Here is a 22,566-nt window from a genome sequence, read left to right as displayed (position 1 = left end):
CAGGATCACATGAGAGTTCTTCCTTTATGAGAAAAAGGTTTGCTTTGAAAAGAAAGAATATCACTATTCAAATTAACTAGAAAAAAGGCAAGAACACCAGCAGCTGGTGTCAACTGTCCATTTGTAAGAGACCTAACTCACCCATGGTGTGAAATAAGGAAAACTCAGAATAAAACAAGTATCTCTGTATAGTTCAGAAGAGGGTGCACAATCCTTCATGGCACAGCAGACACTGATGAAGGAAGGAGCCCTCAAACGCTCCCTTCAGACTCCTTCTCTGCCCATTCCTACACTTGGCTCAGTTCCTAGAAGCAGAAGCATGGTGGGAGATGGTCTCACAACCCTTCCCAGTCATTAGCAGGACTGTGCCCTGATCTTAAAGGCCAGTACATGTGCTGTGCTCAAAAAAAAATAGTGATTTTTGTCTTAATGTAACTGAAAACATAGAGTTCACATATAGAGCGATTTTGACTTTATTTTAAAGACATTTGTGGAAGAGAATTGTTTATCTAAACTTAGATGAGATGGAAATTGCTTGTTCTTTTCCTAGGGTATGGCTGTTAGCTCTATTCTCTGTGGCAGTGCTCATTCCAGCTGGAATCATGAACTGTGTTTTAACAATGCAAAGGAACTCAGAGTGTTCCACTGAGTTAATTAAAAAGAATTTTAAAATTCTTGTCAATATTTTGTGACTACAAATATTCCTCGAAAATCTTCCCTCAAGACCACGCAACAGTCAGTAGGGCAAGGATTTTAAGCAGGGAAATTAAAGCAAACAAAGAAGTCAGGGATTTGTGTATTTATTCAACTGATAGAATCAATTCACATTAGTTTTCACCTTGGCTAGCTAAGCTAACATTTGCTCTCTAGCAGTAAATGAGAAGATGTAGCTGGTCCTTTAAATACCAGTGCAATCTGCTCCCTTTGGAGCACTGTGCATCAAGGCAGAGGCTTCTGATAAATCATGGTTGGTATAATTATTCAGTCTTTTTCCCTGAAGGGCCTCTGCAATGCAGCGGTCCTCTTACTTTTTTTTTTCCCCTCCCTGTTAGCAATGCCCTAGTTTGTTCACTGCTGCAGTCCCCCTCCCTTCCACATCACCACAGCATAACAACCTCTAATTGAGAGCTGGGCTGCTCACCAAGAGCACCCAGAGGAGCTGCAGGGACACCAGAGACAGCACTCACAGCCACCTCCTCAGCTCCTGCCAGTTCAGCGGCACTGGGGAACTGTCAAACAAGGCATTCAAAACCTGCCCACCTGGCATGCCAACCCTGGATTGCTGACAGCCGAGCATCAATCACCATCACGCGCTGTCAGCTGCACTCCACAGGCAGCAGGAGGCCTTGCAGCAGGTGAAAAGCACCTACAGACTCTTACAATCCTCTCCAGTCAAGCAAATTCGATTTTGATGCTGAACATAAGACTTAGTGCACCTCCTTGTTAAGAGCCAGTTCTGTTTGCAACCTTGCTTCTGCAGCCATATCACAAACCTCTCTTCACTCTGCAGTGCCCACAGGCTCTGTCTCCATGCTGCTCTTTAGAAGTGCTACCATCCCAACTGCTTTAGTATATCCCTCTTGTGCCTTACTATCTCTCCATTTTCTGCTTAAATAAGCACACTTTTTTTCTAGACAAGCTCAAGTTTCAGAGTTCTCAGGAAAGACAATTCCAGAGTAAATGCTTCTCATCTAGAAACTGGGCAGTATGATCAGCTTTCTATTCAGACAAAAAACCCCACCTCTTTGTCATCCTGTATAAAAGACAGCAACATTTTGTTCACACCAACAGAGCTAATAAGACTTTTCAATGAGAGGATTCTGATTAACATTGCCACAGCCCTTCTTGTCAGGACAAACCTGCCCCTCTACATCCCTCCCCACCAGGAGCTGCTCTGTCATTCACAGTTCTGCATTTGTTCTGCTTTTTTAGGGAATATCCCACTTTTCTTACCGTCCAAGGACAGCCAGTCATGCTGGGAGGAAGGCAGGGTTGGCAGAGCTCTGGCTTTATATTCAAATACCACAGAATTGGAGATGATCTGATTGTTGAAGGCAACTTGCAAAGTCACAAGCCCAGTGTCATGAGCTAAAAGGAAAAGTACAATGTTGTAAGACAGAGAACTCCCTGCAGAAACCCCCAGCTAGGAATTACCCCATGTGCCAAATATTGGGCTGAGATCAGGTGTAGAGACAGGGTGCTGAACAGTATTTTTGTGACTAGACAATTTAACAGTCCAAAATACCAGTTGGTATATTCAAACATGGAGATTTTAAGCTTAGGAGTCATCTAATGGGTTATTCTGGCAAAAGGCAGAATCACATGTTTCTAAAGACTGAGCAGCCTCACTGCATTTCCAGTGGAAAGCTGGGGCCTAGTAATGAAACCAAGTTATTCTGCACCCACTTGAAGTCATATATTGAGGGTCATCACTACTGAAAATCTCTGTGGGGAGGTTAGAGGTGCTCTTATGCTATAAGTACCAAAGGGAAAAACAGGCAAATCCAGCCAGTGGAGCAGTGAGTAACAGCTACTCTTTAATCTGCTCTTTCAAAACAAAAGGAATGCTTAGAATTATTTAAAATTACTTCCAATAACTATTTTAAAGTTAATTCAGAGATTCTAAATAGTACTTGTTGTGATCTGTTGTGATGTATCAAAATGCCAAATTGCTGTTCTCACACTAAACTGGTCAAAAAAAGAGGAAAATCTTCTGGATGCCAGTGCACTTTTGTGCATGTATGTGCCACGATGATGCTCAGAAATCCCCAGATGTAGGAGAGCCGTGCTCCTTACCTGGGCAGTAGCAGCGCAGTACCCCTGGCTGAATTAAAGATGCAGGCACTGAGATCTGATCAAACAGACAGCTGTAATTATTGCTGGCTTCCTGCCACGGGCCGGTAATCAGGACTTTCACTCCTCCCTGCCAGGAAAAAAGGGAGAGACCCGAGCATGACAGGAGAGGCCGGGGCGGGAGGAGCGCGGCCGGACGAGCCCGCCGCCCTTCCCGGGGCCGTGCTGCCCTCGGGCGGCCGCCGGCGGCAGCGACACGGCCGGGAACGGGAGCGACGGCCGGGGGCACGGGAGAGACGGCCCGAGGGAACGGGAACGACAGTCGGGGGGACACGGGAGGGACAGCCCGGGGACACGGGAGAGACAGCCCGAGGGAACGGGAGAGATAGCCCGGGGGCACAGGACCGCCCGGTGCCGCTCCAGCCGGTGCCACTATCAGCCCGGCGCCGCCCCAGCCCGAGGGCACGGGGCCGCCCGGTGCCGCTCTCAGCCCCGGTTCCGCTCCCCGCCCGGTGCCGCTCCCCGCCCGGTGCCACTCTCAGCCCGGTGCTGCCCCGGCCCGGTCCCACTCTCAGCCCCGTGCCGCTCTCAGCCCGGTGCCGCTCTCAGCCTGCTGCGGCCCCTCCCGGTACCGGCCCGGGCCTGCCGAGCTCGCCCCACTGGCAGCCTCGCATCCCCCCGGAACCTGGAGACCGGCCCGGAGCGGTCACTGCACACCCCCACACAGACACAACACTGCTCCAAGGCCGGGCCTAGGAAAACAACACCCCCCCACCACCTAATTTTTATTTTTAATTACAAAATAACTTTCTCTTCCCATTACTGGCTCAAACAGTCTCCTTCCTCACACATTTCTTCACAGCAGCAAGGTCTGTGCTGCTGCCTTTTTCAGCTTATGGGGCATGTGACTGATTTTGGAAGTCAGTGAGGTGGAGGTAAATGCTGAACTCATTAACGCTGTGCAGGCCTTGAATTATTCTCCTGGGAACATCAGTGACAAATGTAAGAAACAGCTCCAGTTTGCAAATACTACTGCTCTACTGGGCCTAGGTAGCATGAAGCCATCATGTGGGGAAGACTTGGCTTTCAATGAAACAATACCTTTCTGTTCAGATGCTTCCTAAGTGAAGAAAGGGCCCTGTCAGGATAATGAAGTGCTTAATTAAAACATGCAAGCGGCCTTGAATGCTCTGACTTGGGAGAGAAATATTTTAAAACCCTTTTCAAAGCTTTAACAAAACAATTCCCATATTACCAAAGCAAAGATAAGGCAGTAAACACGAGTGAGTAAAATCCCTGGACTTACCTCAGGGTAAGACCATTCTGGTGAATAATCTGTCACCATGAACAAGCGGCCGCTCTGCTGCAGCAGCCCCAAAGTGCCTTGTGCTGCAGCTGCTGAGACCACCTCAGCCACGTGCATGTATGCCATGGTGCTGGCTCCGTTCTCCGAGCTGCTCAGCTGCATGTTGGCTTGCTGAGGGCTGCAGCAGGGAATGCACATCTCGGCCTGGTTGTACGTGGCTCTGTTGCTGTCCTCAGGCTGAGACAGTCCAGCACTGTCGCCTGACACCAGCTGGTGTCCGTACAGAGCGTTGCTCCCACCTTCTACTGATATGAAATCATTAATTAGATCAGAAAATTGGTTGCTGAAGGAGATGTCAAAGTGGTCTAAGTTAAGCTCCATGTTGGAGGAGTTATTTAAGCTAGGATGGGCCACGGGATAGAGTCCTTGTACCATGTTTCCTTGGAGAATAGGGAGGTTGTTTCCATTCCTGATACCCCCGTTGGCCTCAGGCTGCAAGTAGTGTTCTGTGTTGCAGGCTTGAAGATCCCCTGATTTAAGTAGATTTTCATTTCCTTCTGCCTGCTGGGAGGTCTCCATGGGAACTTCAGCTTCTGCAGTCATAGCCTGGAAGTTTGCTTGGAACTGCATTAGCTGGAGAGAAGAGGTGGACTCTATTCTGGTTTCCACTGTGCCGTTACAGTTGGACGTTGTTTGGGACGACGACTCTGTTTTCACATTGGAGATTCCTAACGTGTTCACAAATGAGCTACCTGTGTCATTCAAATTGTTGTGAGTGTTTTGTTCAAGGGGAAGAGGTTTGCTGGCATCCTGCAGAAAGAAGCTGGGGGAAGGGGTCTGATGGACGTGAGGGCTCTGGACGGTCTGATTGAAGCTGGAAGAATAGTCCTTGTTGGAGTCAATGGCACTGAAGTCCATCTGCTCCAGGGTGGTACTTGGGCTCAGACCTCCTCCAGATGGAAGTAAACCTGAACCAGTACTGAGTGTGAGAGTGTTAGATGCAGAAGTGGAGGAAAATGCTTCTTTGGACATCTGTTGTTCGAAAGATGTGTCCTCAGTTTTAATTTCTTTCGTGAGGGTTGTATTGAAGTTGAAGCTACGTTCTGTTGTGGGTGACTGCCTTATGTTGGTATTGATGCTGTCACTTTTCATACCTCCTCCACCATAAGTCTGCCCTTGCTTGGGATTGTTAAGAAAACAGTCTGGGTCAAAATTCATGGTGGTTTCTGGAATTTTCCTATTTCCTTCTAAAGTTGTGGAGAGCACAAGTTCCTCAGAGACAGTGCTGGGTAGCATCGACAAGCTCTCTGAACTGCCAGTTGTTGGAAAAGCAAACTTGTGTCCATCGGAACTCACAGCAAGTACCAGTCCTTGTGCAGCTGCATCTGAGGACAGAAGGTGCTGATTTGGGCCAGATGTGGGTGACATCGTGTACACTGCTTCACTGGTGACTTCTGACATAAATACGGTGGCACTTTGTGACAAACTTCCCATAACTGATGCTACAGCCATGCTGGACACACCAGTGACAGCTGGGCTATCTGCCATATCTGGGTCGCTGTTTAACCCGCTGCTGATGGACACAGGAGAATTCTGGGTTGTGTCAGGGACCTCCACCTGGTTGGTGGAAGAAACCTCAGTGCTGTTTTGATGGAGCAACACTGGTTTTGCCACTTTGCCGTTCCTCTTCTCTCGGCTGGAGGCCTTGCCATGGCTGTGCTCGTTCTTGCCTTCAGAGACATCGTTATTTTGTACCTCTGAATGAGTGCTGTACCCACCTGTCCTTGGTTCAACCTTTGGTGATATGATGCGGTGTTTGGCACTGTTACACTTGTGATGCACACTGCTTCCTGCCCCTGTGCCAGAAAACAACAGGATTTGCTCTTCAGTAAATACAAAATTAGCACAATGCAAGTTGTGTATCTCGTGCTTGTGCATACATGTGCACACAGAGCACAAAGTCAGCACTGGAACTGATGAAGAATGTTCAAGCAAGGGCCACCAGAAGAAAATCCTCCATTAATTAAACCAGTCAGCACCTTACTGGCCTGTGATGGTAACATCACCTGCATTCCTGAGAATAATGGAATCACCTTGTAATCAGGCAGGATGAAGTAAACAATTCTGTCTGCAAAGGCACCTTAGTTACAAACTCTGGTGCAGGGACTGCTTTTGCTGTTTAAAGAACAGCAGCCCATGAATTTTTGATGTTTCTTTTCTTAATTGATTAATTTTCCCTAGAATGAGGTAAGAACATTAATTACAGAACTGCAGAAGGACTGAAGGGGGGAAGAAACCTCCTCACTATAGCTCATGGCTACAATTATAAATGCCATCTTCTGGGCAACATAAAACATCTTTGTAGCCACCACAATTTGCTGAATCTTTTGTTGCTTGCCCTTGAAGAGGAACATCTCTATTATGTGTTCAAGATTTGAATGAGGTCACTTAAAGTAGTTCAAGACAGTGCTTTTGAGACTAAATACAATATTAAATCTCTCTATTCTCCTAGGTATAGAAATGAACAGGAACAAGGGAAAGACTTTCATGCCGCTGTATTTGTGGATGACAGGAAGGGATTGGGAATGTGTGTGTCAATGTGCAAGCCAGTTACAAAACAAAGCAATGCTGTTGTGTTAAAAAGCACTGAGCAGACTTAGCACAAGACAAAACATCAAAGGGAAGAATAAAAGGATTCATGTTCAGATTTGCAAGCCTGGATCAAATGCTGAGCCTTAAGGGGTGAATTTTAATCCAAACTCAGGTATTCCAGAGGTCATCATTCCTATTTAAGCCTTGATTGTATAATGCAACTGCTCAAGAAAAGAAGAAAAAAATAACCCTTTGAAGCAATGACAACTTTCCTTTATAAGCTTTGCTAAAGACTAGTTAATGTGTCATGTACTTTATTTGACCAAAGTGCTAGAAAGGAGCAGCTCTATAGCAGATGAGTTGGGAAGGGAATCACTGAGCTTTCCACTGTCTGTGGGAAATGCTCACACTAAGGATGCTGCTATAGTGTCATCCAAAACAAGGTCATCTCCTTTAACAAGAAAGAGATCTGTATTTTCATGATACCTACATAAGAACCTGTCTTATCTCAGTGATACCTTGCAGTTACTACCTGAGCACTTCTCCAAAAAAGTGAGCTGCAGGGCAAGGAATTCAGAGGGTGAAGCTGGAGGAACATTATATTTTAAGGCTTTGGTAACAGAATTTGCACATGTGGAAGAGAATGTACCTTTTTGAGCAGCTCATGTATGGAGTGCATTTATTAGAAAGCACTGACATTTCCCCCAGAAGTTCCAGCTGCATCTTTTTATGCTCGAGACTTCTGTCAACTCTTGAGTTCATTGTGTCCCAGTGTTTCATGAGACAGCATTTTTGCCACCTCAGCACTAAACCTTGCTCCCAGAGTGGATGAAGCTGAGTCCCTGAGTGCCCTCCTGAGTACTCACCCAAGGTACCAGTGCACAGACAGTTGTGTGTCCGAGGCTGGGGCTTGGTCTGGTGGCTGTCGAGGATCTGCTGCACGAGCTGCTCCACTGAGAACCCTGAACTGCTGTTGCCATTGCTGCACGTCCACTTGATGCCATGAACTGCAAAGAGAACAGTAAAATTTCCCATCAGAAACTGCAAAATCATGCCAAAACCATCAAAAGCCGCTCCAAATTACCAGTAAAAATCCATTCCTGCTGCTTTCTGTCAGAACTGGAAGGAGACCTATAAAAAGCAACAGTAATGGTTACTGGCTTACTGTTCTCTGCTCCTTGGTATCACCAGGCTTCCAAAGGCAATTCCTGAATTAGGAATATATAGAGGGAAAACTCCTCAGCAGAGTATCTGGCTCTATTTCAGTCTGCTGCTAACAGGGACTCTGCACCTGCAATGACTCTCTGTAGTGCCAGCAAACTTCACTGAAAACCCAAAACCAACAAAGGACTTGGTTCCATTGAAGTGAAGCAGTATAATTCCTAAGAGCCTTTTGGAATCTTTTTCTGTCTAATATGAAAACAAAATCAGCCTTATAGTAAGATCAGCAGCCAAAAATACACCAGAGTAACAGCAAATGCAAACCTTCTGCCAGGTCTTCATTGTCAGATCCCAATGGCAGCAGTGAAGGCTGACTCATTTTTTGGGAGTGACTAACAGACACTGAGTGAGCTGCTCCTCAGACTTGGATGACCTTTTAGTAATTTGGGAGAATGGACAGGTGGGTGATGTTACAGAACAGGTTGCAAAGTGAAGCTCTTTCCTTAGGAACTCTCTGGGCCTGTTAGCTGTTTAAATAAGAATGCCAGACTGCATACAGATACATGACTTGAATAAAGATTCCCTCTCAGAATATTTTAGTTGCAGAATTTCCTATAACAGTGATATTTGCAACCTGACTCACAATGGAAATGGCACTTATAAAATATTTTATCCATAATAACTGACTCAAAGCATCTTCTGTCTCTCTTAATGTCTCTCTGAGCAATTTATATGTGCATATTATTTATTTATCCTTTAAATGCACCACAGCTCATGTGCAGATTTTGGAAAGTGCTCATAAGTGACAACATAATTTCCAAGGTGTCCTCATGTCTGGCAGCTCCTTTCAGAGAGTCTTTGCCATAGTCTGTCAAGGCACATTCCTTGCATGTTGTGCTCTAAAATCCTTAAACCAGAACACACAAAATCAAAGCTCAAAGTCCCACGGACTCAGGCTTTGTAGTAAAGCCCCAGATCCCTGTGTGGTGAAGGTCCCTGATGTGAAGGGGAAATCCTGGCAGCAGCAGCTTGGGCTGGTGCTCCTGTACAGCCACAGGCTGGGGCAAAGCCAAAAGCAGCATCGTGTAAGAGATCAGAGCAAACGAAGGGATGTTTGTTACATCCAGTGGTCACAGGGGCAGCATATCCTGTGAACAGTCTTCTGTTCTTCTCTCTGATGCTGCTCACTGAGTGTGTCACACACAGCTGGTGGGACAGAGCTCCTGGATCTGCTCTGTGAAGCAGTTTTATTGCTTTTTTGTTACCGGTTGCTGTATTGCCTCCTCACCCACTAATGTCATTTTGCCTAACATCTTGGTCTGGTTTTACACTGCAGAATTCACCTTGCTATTGGCCAGGCTGGATAACCTGCAGAAATACAGTAAATCAGGTTTACAAGTATTCTTCCCCATATCACTGTTTAAAGTGCTGCAGATAGTTTTGTAATAAGTCCCTCTATGTTTGTTTGATGACCACATTTATTGTTATTATACCCAACAGATTTTGCTTCCCAGTATATTCACAGTTTTGGATTTCCTCTTAACACTCAGTCTCTGTTATGACATCTGAGTTAGACATGCTTGCCACTTCACTACCTCTGCTCACATTCATTTTATTATTTAAGATGCATTGTTCTGTCACCAGTGATATTATGTCTAATAAGTGATGTTCAAATAGCAATTTTACAAAAAATACATTGTCAGTGAGATCAGAATGCAGTCAAGTATTTTGGATGCTTTCAGCTATACAACACAAAGTTACTGAACTGCCATTATTATTGAGAAACTTTGCATTAGGTAATTTCTGGTTACTTCAGAAATGTTTTTTGCTAAAGAAGTGACCTGGTGTCCGTGTTGCTGGGTACAGAAAGTGTTTTACAGCAGGATGGCAGCACTGCTAAATCCTGGGATGAGCAGAGCATCAAGGGGGCAACTTTGGGAAGTGAATAGTGGCTCAGGGTTTGCATATTCATGATGATGGTTCTTAAGTCTGAATCAAGCTGTGAGCTAGGAGCTAAGGCATAATGGACAGCTTTATAGAGCTGGCTGATTAGAGAACCATGCCTGTTATTTTCAGGTCCTTCCAGCACAGCAAAGTCCCATTGAGAATCAATTGCTGCTGAGGAAAGGTCCTTCTCCAGCCTTGCTCCAGCTGATCCTAAAGGGCTCCAGCTTCTGTCCACGTGGTGCCACTTTTTTTTGGTACTTATGTTCCCCATATGCTATGAAGGTTATAAAATAAAAAGCCAGTGAAGGGTGACAGATTGCAAAAAAAGAATGTCTGGATGCTTAATGCAAATTATCCACTATCTTGGCACATCCAATATGCAGATTTTCTTCCTCCCTCTTTTAAAGAAAGACTCCTGTGCCTGGTGAATTGTTAGTACTGAATACCAAACACTATCAAGATGGCTTTTAACATGTCACGCTTGGCTTCCTGACACATAATGAATCAGCAGGAAAGGAGATTTCTATAGGGAAGAAAGTGCATTATGAAAGGAAGGCTAATAAAAAGCATACACACAGACTCTTCCTGCTTCTTAGTGGTTCAAGAAGTGAAACCACTGTAGAACTATGTTTGATTAAATATAGCCATAATATAAGAACACAAAAGGGAAAAAAAAAAGTCTGAGGCTTAGCAAAAATTCTGGAAAGGATTTTAATCCGGATTCCTGTTCAGACTTCTACTGCATTTCTTGATAATTTAAAATGAAAGCTGCGAACTGCTTCAACACTGTCCTTTTCAGTGATAGCATGGAGGGGTCTAAAAGCTGCTGCATTACAGCAGCAACACATTCCTGCTGGCACACACGCTCTGCACAGAGCCTGCAGCACAGTGCAGCCAGGCAGAGTTACTGCTGCTGCACTGGGGGCTCAAAGGAGACAACTGGGGCTGGGGGAACGTCCACAACTCACAGTGCTAATGCTGCTGCAATCTCTTGTTACAAACCTGGGCTCTCACCTTTCTTCTCTTTCTTCCTTTTTGAAGAAAAGGCAATAAAAATGACCTTGTGATAGTGCCCAGCCGCTCCTGTCCATTAGCACTGCCAGGAGTTTGACCACCATGAGCAAAGGAATGAAAGATGATCTGAATTACCAACAAAAAGGCTCCTCAGAATCCAAGGGAAACTTGCACACAGGAACATATCAGTGTCCAAGTTTCTTACACCACCTTGGCTATTTCTGCCTCCTGCTGCTGGTACTCAGTCCTCCACAATTTCCAGGCCTGCAGTCCTGCTGTCCTGCAGATATCTTCCTCCTCCCCATCACCTGAACTCTACCTCACTGCCTCATCATCACTCTAAACAGCATCACAGCTGTTTCCCTCTTGCCCTCCCTGTGGTTTCTCTACCCTAACCAAAACTTGTCCCTAAAATACCCTCCCATATTTAAATCTGATCATTTCACCTTTTCTGAATGCTCTTAGACATTTCTCTTTGCCACTCCAAGCATTTTACACTTCCTGGTTTTATTCCAAAGACCTTGCTTTTCCATACCACTCCTCAGAACACAGCTTACACATACATGTACATGTACAGTACATTATGAAGCCATTCCCTATACCCTCCATGAGGCTCCTCTGCCCCAGTTTGGTAAATCTTTAGTTACCTGAGTAACAACAATGAGATCTCCCCCATGAAACTGGTAAGTTGGATAGACTGATAGAGCTGGAATATCTAGAATCATCAAGGTTAGGGTTTCTGTTTGCCTCTGCCTTAACAGCCTGCTGCAAGCCCTGCTGTCAGTCCTGCCCTCAGCCCCTCCTGACCCACACAAAGTGCTGTAAAAATCCCCAAAGTGCTGCTGGGAGCGTGAGCAGGCCCTTTGTCCAGGACCCATTCCTGCCTTGCTGCCCACATCGCGCTCCACAAGTGCTGTCCCTGCGAGGTGTTTCCATGGCGATGGTCAATTGGAAATGGCAGCCTTGTCCCTTCCATTCCCACTGCCTTCCTCTTGACAGAAGTAAAGGCCTTGCCCTGATTTCTCAGTTTAGCTGAAGCATATTTCCATTAGATTTATCCTTTCACACTCAGACGCCCACACACAGCTTAGCTTTGATTTTCCAGCCTTCCATTTCCACTGGTTACTGGTTGTGAAGGACGGGTTTACCTGAGCCTCAGTGCTGGGGACAGCAGTGACACCCCCTGCATGCTAATGTCCTGCACGGACTCGCAGGGGCGTTTTGCTCAGAGCTTTACAGAGATGTCTGCCTTCCAAAAAACACTTTTCCTTGGAGGTTCACTCAGATGCAGCGGGATGCTCCCAGGGGCTGGCCAGCATCCCTTGGACCCCTCCAGCAGGACAAAACACGGTTATCCAAAGCCACTCGGTGCAGCCCTCCCACCCGGTTACAGACGCGTTAAATCCGAGGCTGCTCGCACATGGAGGAGCAGAGCGGCAGCCGCTCCTCCCGCTTGTCCTGTGTGGTCCTCGCCCTCCTCCGGCTGCGGCTCAAGGGCACCATCACCATCCTCCCCCTCCTTCTCCTCCGGCTGCTGCTGCCAGGAGCGGAGGGAGCGGCGCCCGGCGGCCGCCAGGTGGCGCCAGCGGATAAGGAACGGGACCGGGACTGGGATAAGGGCCGGGATCAGCACCGGGACCGGGACCGCGACCGGGATAAAGCCCAGAATCAGCACCGGGACCGGAACTGGGATCGGGACTGGGATAAGGGCCGGGATCAGCACCAGGACTGAGACCCGGACTGGGATCAAGGCTGGGATCAGCACCGGGAGAGGGACTGTCTGGCCTGGGGCCCCAGACCAACACCAAGCCTGGCAAGGCCTTCCCATTTCTCCCATTTCTCTACTGTTATTTCTTAATATTTTTTTTCTCCACTTTAGGTTTGTTTGCTTGTTTGTTTTTGTTTTTAGCAAAAATCTTGTTTGGCGTATTTGGGGGAACAAATTCCTCAGAGAGGGCTTTGATCCTTTCCCGAGGCTCCCAGCCCTTCTCCCCAGGGCTCTCCCTGGCTCCCAGCCCTCCTTCCCCAGGTCACATCTCGGGGCACTGCCAGCAAAGTTTGGGCTGACACCTCTGCCGGTGCTCTAGGATGGGCCTGCCAGTCACTGCCAGTCTGCCAAGTGTTAACAGAGGAGATAAAATACCAAGGAAGAACAGGAAACAAAGGCTGGTGTGCCTGCAGCCTCCTCAGAGGGTCAGCAATTGCTGCATCTGGTTTAACACCCAAGTTTTAGGGGTCAGGAAAGGATTTGGTTTAGGTTTCCTCAAGTTAGTTTCCATTACTGATAATGGTGGTTCCCACTGTACTGCTGTCAGCACTCGGTGGGATTATTTCACTTTGGTGTCTCCAAACACAGCTGAAAGGCACCAGCTGAAACACAGCTCCTCATTTTGTTATTTTGGCGAAGTGGGACTTTGGTCTGTGGTAGGTGAAACTCCACCACAAGGGAAACTGTTTGCCCACAGAGTGGCCCATTAGGCATGGGATCAAACTTCCTCTGGGGACATAAATGCCACTGCAGATCTCAGAGGGAGAGGAAAAGTGCATTCCTGCATGAGCTGCGCTCCTGCAGTGGTGAAGGGGCTGGGGGAGAGGAGAAGCTGAGCAGTGGCTGATGGGCAGGAGGCTGATGCTGGCCACACACACAATGTGAGCACTCAGAGTCCAGGTGGTGGGTGGATGTCAGAACCTATCTAGCACCTTCTATCATGTTCTCTTTTTAATAAAAACTCAGACTATTGCAGTAAAACTGGATGTCAGCATTACTAAACCCAATATTTTTTTAAAGAATCCACATTCCTTTCTATGTAGTCAGCTGAGCTAAGCTGGCAAGCTTCAGTTTCCATTGAGGGGCACTTTGGAGCTCAAACAAACTCCTTGGGGAATTGTGAAATTCATCCCATGTAGCATTTTTGTACAACTGATCTTTTAAGATGAAATATAACCCCAATCCTTAAATAGAGTTACTAAAATGAAATATAAATTCAAGCCCAAGTAAAACTCCCAACAACTCAGTTCTCCAAACTGCATTAATTCCAATTGCTGCTGAGTTTTGTTCTGAGCTACAGGGGTTTGGTGCCTTCTCCAGTGATGAAAACACAAGGATTAAGGTTGAGGTCACCTCCAGGAGGTTGATGGCCTCACTGACACAAAATTAAGGACTCTGGAAAAAGGCAAGAGCAGCCCTTGCCCATGGGCTGATGAGCACACATGGAATTTCCAGCTGTTTGTGCAGGCACCACAAACAGGAGCCCTCAGTTCCTCTGCAGCAGAGAAATGCAAAAAGCTTTTCCTCTGAAAGGAAGATAGCTCTTAATTATAGTGGACCTGGAACAAGGATTGCAACGTGGCACCAGCTGTGAGCTTTTAAATCAGCTTTGCCAGCTGAAGGATGAGAGAGCCAAAAGGGGATGATTTGGAGAAACCCCCAACATGAGCTGGCCCACAATTTGCTGATCATATGGAGTTTATATACAGAATTCTGCTGTGATGGATTCTGCCACTGAATTTGCTTTTACCACCAGATGCCTCTAAGGACATCTGCTAATCTATTCAGAGAAATCTCAAAGCAAGACTGTAATGGGGCACAAAGGGGGGAGGAAATGGAAAGTTAAGCCAAATTGAGGCTCATTCTTCACACCAGGCATCCTGAAATGACTTACAGGTGTCTCGGACCACACTCCTGCAGAATTTTCATGGATTATAGCTATTAACTGTACACTAATGTACCCAAAAGTTGCATTTATACCAAAGCAACACACATGACAGCCCTTTTGCTTGAGGCACCCAGCTGGGATGCTCCCAACAGCTGGATTATCCCAGCCTGGCAGCAGTGGAGGCTCCCTGACCCTGGTGACACTCTGGGACAAGGAGCCTCCTCTCCAAGCCTGCAGGGAGGAAGGAATCGTCCTGTGGGAGGTCAGGAGTGTGTATGGGGCCTTCCAGGCTCTCATGCTTCAGCCAAATGGAGGTTTGAGAAACAGTGATGGTCCAGAGAAGGCAATCAGGAGGTCATGGGCAGTGTGAAGGCAGTTAACACACAGATTAAAACTCCAAACCCTGAAAGCTGAAGTCAGGCTGATTAATTAATTATTTACAGTCTCAACTCAGCTGGAGGTGTTGAGAAAACCTCAAATCCTTAGAGCACCTGCAGCATTTACCTTTCATGGATGTTCAGATGGGTTCATTTCAGTCGCTTAATTAGCTCACACACCATCTATATTAGAACAAGTCAATGCTCTTTCTTTCCACGAAGCTCTCAGAGCTCTATGGGCACTCCAAAAAGGTGAGGTTTTTATCCATAAGCACAGAGACAGAATGAGCAAACAGCAGCCCTGCAGCCAGCCCAGGAGCTCTCTCTGGGTTCAGCAGTGTCCTTCAGGAGCAGGCACCTGTCCTTCCCCTCTCAGCACCCAGCCCTCAGTGCCCTGCTCTGCTCACAGGGGTGACAAGGCTGGCACCAGGAGCTGCTGCCTGTCCCTGATGCTGCTGAAGCCTGGAATGACTTTGGGATGATGCAGCAGGGAAGGAAAAGGGAGCTGAGCAAATTATGGATGCAAGAAATGTAAACAAGCTCCCTGATCCTCCCAGCCAGGGTCTCTGTGCATTTCAGGAACAACAGTTTGATGCATTTGTCTAGCTTGGACTCCAGGACTGATGCTGCTCACCCTGCCAGCCATCTGCCACATGGCTTTGAGTTCTGCAGGCCAGGAGAACATGCTCCCACCCCACTGACTGCCTGCTACCCTCCACTCTGACAGGAAAGCTTTAATACCTGACAGAGGTCAACAGCTTCAACACCTGACTTCAGGTGAGCAGGGCTTAACCAGCTCTTGTCAGTGAGTCAAGAGCTGGACACTGCCACCAACCTCTGACCAGGAGGAAGCATTTTCCCCAAAGAACTGTATCAGCTCCTCTCCCTTAATCCTGAATGACATCAGTGGTCTGAAATGGGAACCTGCAGGTACAGAGGCCTTGGACCTCCACACACACCCTGGCTATTATCATCACTAACGTGCCTTTAATGAGAAATTCTCATGGAAAACAGCAACCAAGAGAACAAAATAAGCAACAAAACCCCCCCACAGCTTCCAAGTCCAGAGGAATAAAACACAACAAACCCCAGCACAGAGCAGGTAAAAGGGTGAGACTGTCACTGCACCAGCCACACCACGCACAACGCTTTGATTAAGCCATTGACAAATCTGCTTTAGGGCAGAGAAATTTGGAAACATCAGGCAATCAAACTGTGAAGTCTGTGAAAGAATGTGATTAATGCAAAAATGTGATGAAACTAATGTGCTTGGCTCCAGAATTTCATGGCACACCCTAAACTGGAACCAAATCTGATGGCTTCTTGGCGAGCAGTGCCCCTCTGTGCTCCCCAAACAGGGTTATCCGTGTCCTCTTTGTTTTCCAGGTCTGAGCAGAACACAAAGCTTTTATTGGAGCTACATTTCTAAGGATGTGTTTCCCAGGATATGTACCCATAAAAAGAGACGTGTACATGCATATATACTCTGAATAATTGCACAGAATTTCACTCTTCCCTCCTGAGACATAAAAGAGCCAAGTGTTATTAAATTTACGGCGAGTTCGTTGTAGTTTTCACATAATTTTCTTGATGCACTGCAGATTTTTTAACAGGCTGCTGCTTCCTTTCCTGTTTAATGTTAAGGCACTTGTCCAGTCTCAGCTATACCAACATCCTGGATTTCTGTCTGAGTTTATCAGCCCCAGGGGCAAATGTGTCATTTTCTCTCCTCCTCTGCCCTCCAGCTTTGTGTGGAAAAGGAAGACATGGGCCTGCAGAGTTCAGGATGCAACAAAGGACTGCAAACTCAGATTACCAAGGCTGTGGTCAGCACAAGGCTGATCTTCCACGGATGGCAGGCACACATCAGGATGCACTCCGTGGCTGTGACCTCCAATTACAGGAGGCTGGGCTTGACACCAGCATCCAGGCAGGGGCAGAGGGCAGGAACAGAAGCAGACCTGGTATTTGTTGACTCACATTTGGTATTGTGGCTTTTGCAGCTAATTTTCTCTTGGTTACAAGCTCTCTTTATGTCTAATTTTTCTTTCATTGCAAAAAGATATTCGTGTGCACATCGGAATGTGCTCTCCAGGGGAAGACACACAATATAACTGTGATGCAAAGGAAAATATTACACACCAAGGCAGATGCAGAGGGGTTCAAAGAACTGCCTGTCTGAGGGCAAACCTCCCTGTCACTCTGCACACCTTCTCTTTAGGCTGCAAAACTCTAGGAAATGATGCTCAGTCCAACACACAGCTCCATGGGGCCACCTGCAAGCTACAGCAGCCCACTGTGCCCTGACAATGAGCACCCAAACAGGGAGTGCCCCTGGGGGAATCCACCTGCCAGAACCTCTGCAAGTGAGCAGGTGCCTACAAACAGCCCTAGAACATGCAAGAACATGGGTACAATTTTCCCCCAGTGTGCCAAGGAGACTTCTTTGGGGACAGCTCTCATACCATGCATCCCAGGAGTGTTAAATATTGGACAGAAAGTGTGTGCAGATACAAGCTGAGCTGGATGGACAAATGACTCCTTCACAGGATGTGAGAGACTCTAAACACACAGTAAAGGAGCAAAAGCAGCCCCAGATACTCACACATGGGTTTGAGCTGCCCGATGAGCTCCTCTTTTGTCCACTTTGCCCATTCCTTCTTGTCGGTGTTGATGGAGCAGAGGATGGGCCCGCAGGGTTTGCCGCAGTCCTCGATGGCCGGCACGTTCAGGTAGTGCACCAACACAATGTCTGGGTTCTGCAGGGACAGCACAGCAAGGGTTATGTTCCTGGGGCCAGAACTCTCTGCATTTAACTTCCTAATGAAAACTCAGACAGCAAACATCATGAGCAGAGCCCAGATTGTAAAGATAGGAGCTGTTCTTTAAAAGAGGAGTGGGTCACAGTTTGCACATGGTTTCCCTCATCCTGAGGTGCTTGCAACTCTCCTGCTCCACTGATGTGTTCAGCATGAACCTCTTTTCCAATCCTTGCAACACCAAATACCTGCAATATTCATTCCTATGAACATCACTGACAATGAACACAAGGTAATATGCTGTGGTTTAAAGAACCTTTTGCTGGTTTGAGACAATGCTTCCATCAGTTCTGGACCACATCATTTTTTTTTAGTATACAGAGAGTCACCTGAGAACATGAGGAACAGCCACACTCTCCATACAGTGACAGGAGGGAAGGGCAGAGGAGGCTTACAATGAGTATCACAGAGCACCCCAAACATGGCTCTTCACAGACAAGCCTGTAATTCCTTCCTTGTCTTTTTGAAGATGTTTGCAAACTGCAGAGGATTGGGGCTGGAAAAGCCCTTGGCAGGCAGGACAGCTGCAGGAGGATGGAGGTGCTGGTTCCTGCAGGGTGATCCCAGAGCTGACCCCACTCCCCTCTCCCCATAGGACAGACCCTGCCCTGGCACACTGCACTGCTTGTCCCACCACACCTGGAGCAGGAGCTGAGCTCTGTCTCCACCCTGTGAGTAAATGAATCATCTTAACAGCAGCAGCAGCAACAACCCTGCCAGTTCCCCACCAGCGTCCCAGGGAGATTGTTCAATAGATAATAACAAGATTGAGGAGATGATTTCTTTCCCCTAAGTCATTTACTCCTAAGTTCGCAAACTTTAATGACTGCTTTGGAATTATTTATAAAAATAAATAGGATAATGGTGTAATTAAAACTGTAATGTTTCATTAATGCTGTTAGAGCCCTGTTCCAAGGGGGAGTGGGAACACAACCCATCATCCAATTGCACAGGTTGTGCTGATGGGAGCACTTGCTCATGAAACCAGGGGAGAGCTGGAGCAGGACAGGGACACCTTCACCAAGGAGAGCTGGGGAGGGAATTCTGGTGGGCAAAGCACAGCACTGAACCCCAGCACGCTGGAGCTGCACCCAGAGCAGCCCAGGGCAGGGGCAGGGGGTGTGTGGGGTGACCATGACCCCTCTTGTGCACCCTGCACCCACAGGGAGCATCTGCACATCCCCAGGACTGGGGGGCTGCTCATGGCTCCCAGCTCCTCCAGGCTGGCCAAGAAGGGACTGGCAGTGGGGAGGCCACTGGTGCACAGCAAGATGAAAAGCAGAGCAGCCCCTCTGTAACCCCCTCTGTAACCAGATACATCCCTCTGTCTGGAGGACAAGCTCAAAAGAGCTTAGGAGAAATTTCCTTAGGTTAGGAAAATATGCAAGCAGGAACTTGCATTTTCTCCCTCTATGGATAGAACTGCAAGCAGGGGATTCTTAGTGAAGATTCTGTGAGAAAGTAGTATCAAATTCTTGCAGCCAGTGCTAAAAGAGCTGTACTGCACAGGAAAAGGCAAAGAAACCTTGTAAGGAACAGCTAAGAATATATTTCAGAGTGGTCTTGGGAAGTGCCAAAGAGAAGCAAACTGTTGGCTCTTCTATTCCCAGGATTATTCTGCCTTAGGCTGTAAATGCAGGATGTGGCCAGGGGTGTGTGTTCTATTGCCATCTGTCAGTTTTTATTTATCCCTTCCACAACCCATCTCCCAACAGGAGATCTCTGAGTGGCCACTGAGTGTCCCTGCATGGCTGATCCAATCCCAGCATCCCATGGGGAGATGCTCCGCCCAGGGGAGGAGCCAAGCATTCCTACCTGGATCCAATCTGAGGGTTGGAAAAACACCAACAGCCTTTCCCACTGCATTCCCAGAGGAAGATCAGGGCCATCTACAGCACTCTTGGAGCTGCAGAGGAAAACTCCCCCCTTGTGCAGGATCCCTGCTCCAGCAGAACCACAGCTGGCACTGCAGGAGGGCTGAGCCCCCATGGGATGGGGCTGGGACACCGCCCTGACACACAGGGGGCAGCTCTATTCTGACTCTCTCAGTGTTATTTTGCATTACTGCACTTTTATTTTTATTTTTCCTAATAAAAAACTGTTATTTCCTGCTCCCACATCTTTGCCTGAGAGCCCCTTAATGTCAAAATTAAAATAAATCAGAAAGAAGAGATTTACATTTTCCATTTCAAGAGAGGCTCCTGCCTTCCTAAGCAGACACCTGTCTTTTCAAACCAAGACATCTTCTGAGACAAACAACTGGACCTTTTGTGTCCAATTGTGAAATGTTCAAAACCTTCTTTTTCACAGGCACATCTGCCCCAGACAGAGGACACAGAAAATCATCACAACCTCTCATCCTACAAAGGGGATGTCTGAAACATCACAGTTCTCTTGCATAACTCACAAGAGGTTCAGATAGTAAAAATGATCACCCATACACCCAAATAGTCTCCATCAGCTAATTTAACATCATTAGTGATCTAGATGATGAAGTAATAAAAAGTAATATGCTTCAGAGATTTCATGTAAATACACCTCTTGCTCCAGGGAGGTTTCAGAGAAGGGAGCAAGGACACAGCAGTGGGTGATGTGGCAGCTCTGCAGGTGCTTCTGCCTTCTCTCAGGTAAGCTGTATTTTTCCCAGCCTGACAGTGCTGGTTTGTCACCAAGCAGGTCAGGATTATGGGGCCTCCTGCCTTCAGTGCAGCACAGGCAAGTGCACCTCAGCAGTGGACTTCACTGGAATTTATACTTTTTAAACATAAAAGCATATAAAACAAGCACAAACCAAGCAGGTTTGTTCCTTATGCCTGCATCTAAAAGCTGACCTCAGAATGACAAATCTCATGAATGCCAATCTACTTGGTGAACTGAAATGTTTTGACACAAATGAGCAGCATGCATATGTTTTAGAAAAACTCATAATCAGCAGCAAATCACTATTTGTGATGACCTACCAGGAGAGCAAGAGAGATGTGAAAGAACAAAATATAAATATAACTTCTATATGTGAAAGGCATCAGGAGAGTGGACACCAGGGCAGAAACCATTCAGTGGGGTGGCAGAGGGGAATGAGGGGAGTCCTGCATTGGGCTGCAGATGGCTCGGGAAATATTCCTGCTGGAAATCATCCCAGTCAAATCCTGCCCATCATCCCAGTGCCTGCAGCCTCAGCAGAGTTGCTTTGCTTCCCCCAAACCCAAGCTGAAGGTGCTGCCATCTGTCCCTGACCTGGACAAAGCTCCTTGGCTCCTTCTGCCTCCTCAGAGTGGCACAGGAACTGCCTCCACTGCTGCCTCCGCAGGAGATGGTGCCACAAGTGGTTAAACACAACAAGTCGTTGGTTTTGATGAAGAAAAATGCAACTGCAACATCTGTCTGACTCTTGTTTGAAGCTTCATCAGCACTAAGTGGTCAATAAATCAGACTGGCATGGCGTTACATTTCTGCCATGGCTTAACCATTAATCTAATGCCAGTTCTCGTGAAAAATGAAGGAGAAAAACTTTGTGATGGTGAAAGTGTGTGTACACATTATCCAGAAAGTGATAATGGCAGTAATGGTGCTGCAGCCCTCCATCCCAGTGGCTGGAGCAGCCTGGCAGCCTCCTCTGCTGCCACCACACACCATGGAAATTATCTGAGTAAAACAGGGATGGTTTGTTCCACCAGCCTGATTTTCCCCAGGAGCAGAAACACCAAACTGGAACAGTTCCAGCAGGTGGGGGACAGTGGGCAGCCAGCACAGGGCTGGCCAGTGCTGGGGTGAAGGAATGGTCAGGTCCTGCAGAGTTCCACCACAGGGGAAACTCTCATTTCAGCAACCACCTTTTGCTTCTTCCTCACTTCCCAGAGTCCCCTCCAAGGGGAAGTCTCCCTTCTCAGGGAGAATAATCACAAAAACCTTCTGCCTTACCAAAGCATGCTGGTTCGGTTCTCTTCCTCTATTTTTCTTTTACAAGCAAAAATCAAAAGCCATTTCTGGCCAGCTTCCAGCTGCTCTTCAGTTGCTCAGCCAAGGCAATCAGCTCAAGGCAAAATCTCACTGGCAGGGGCTCCCAAATCACCGATGACCACAGCTGAAGATAATTTTCTTTGGAAAAATACCTCTGAGCTGAAAGTTTTGCATTTTTACTCCCTGCTGGAAGGATGAAAGGAAGTAAATCATCCTTAGGTGTGAAGAGATCAGTGAATTTAATCTCAGCCAAGGAATTACCCCCAAATGCAGCCACTTGCCCTGGCTGGCTCTGGATATTTGTGTCAGTTCTGTTGTGTCAAAGCTGTGAAGCCCCACAGGTGGTGAAACCATCCATGGCTACACCACAAAGCAGAATGGAAGGAATGGAGTGTGACAGTGGGATGGACAGGCAGCTCCTGTGCCCCACTCCCTCCCTGCTCACCCCCAAAATTATAACAGGTTTTTTCTTTTTTGGCAGCTATTCGTTCATGAGGTTTACTTTGTGTTTCTCAAACAATCCAAAAGGCTGAAAAGGTAATCTCAGTTTTCTGGGAAGATAATTCACATCCATTGCTGTGGGGCGACTATTAATATTGATATTTGGATTAATATTTGACAGGTTATTACCCTCCAAAAAAACCTAATATAAAGAGGTCCCAAAAAAGCCAATAAAGATGTTTCTGTGGTTTTGAGGGGCTACCATTACATGATGCTTTGGTACCCACAGGTAACTCAGGGACAGGCGCTGGGAGTGCCTGTGTATCATCTGTGTTATCTAAAAATCAAACCAGTGAATGAAACTATTCCCAGACACATGGATGACAGAATCTTCTGCTATTTATAGCAATGTCTTTCTGGATGGTTTTCTCTGGATTTTCAAAGGTTTGAGAGCAGAGTCTGAGATACCTGAAGAAAAAGGCACAAATACAAAACACAGACAC

General features: G+C 47.0%; 1 protein-coding gene across 6 annotated transcripts in view; it reads right to left on the bottom strand.

Annotated features, from left to right (window-relative positions):
* The window catches only part of CAMTA1 (calmodulin binding transcription activator 1), a 244,299-nt gene that overhangs the window by 38,879 nt on the left and 182,854 nt on the right, over positions 1-22,566 (bottom strand). For all 6 annotated transcript variants that reach the window (XM_064730531.1, XM_064730528.1, XM_064730529.1 and 3 more), the window contains 5 exons: positions 17,452-17,605; positions 7,558-7,698; positions 4,100-5,955; positions 2,797-2,923; positions 1,954-2,088 (listed from right to left, as the gene is read on the bottom strand). In XM_064730531.1, coding sequence (XP_064586601.1) covers positions 1,954-2,088; positions 2,797-2,923; positions 4,100-5,955; positions 7,558-7,698; positions 17,452-17,605 — 2,413 coding nt within the window. The remainder of the gene's footprint in view (positions 1-1,953; positions 2,089-2,796; positions 2,924-4,099; positions 5,956-7,557; positions 7,699-17,451; positions 17,606-22,566) is intronic.

This window comes from Zonotrichia leucophrys, chromosome 21 (assembly GCF_028769735.1).
Source record: "Zonotrichia leucophrys gambelii isolate GWCS_2022_RI chromosome 21, RI_Zleu_2.0, whole genome shotgun sequence".
Lineage (NCBI taxonomy): Eukaryota > Metazoa > Chordata > Aves > Passeriformes > Passerellidae > Zonotrichia > Zonotrichia leucophrys.
The sequence above is the reverse complement of the archived record's forward strand: the minus strand, read 5'-3'. Positions and strand labels throughout refer to the sequence as shown.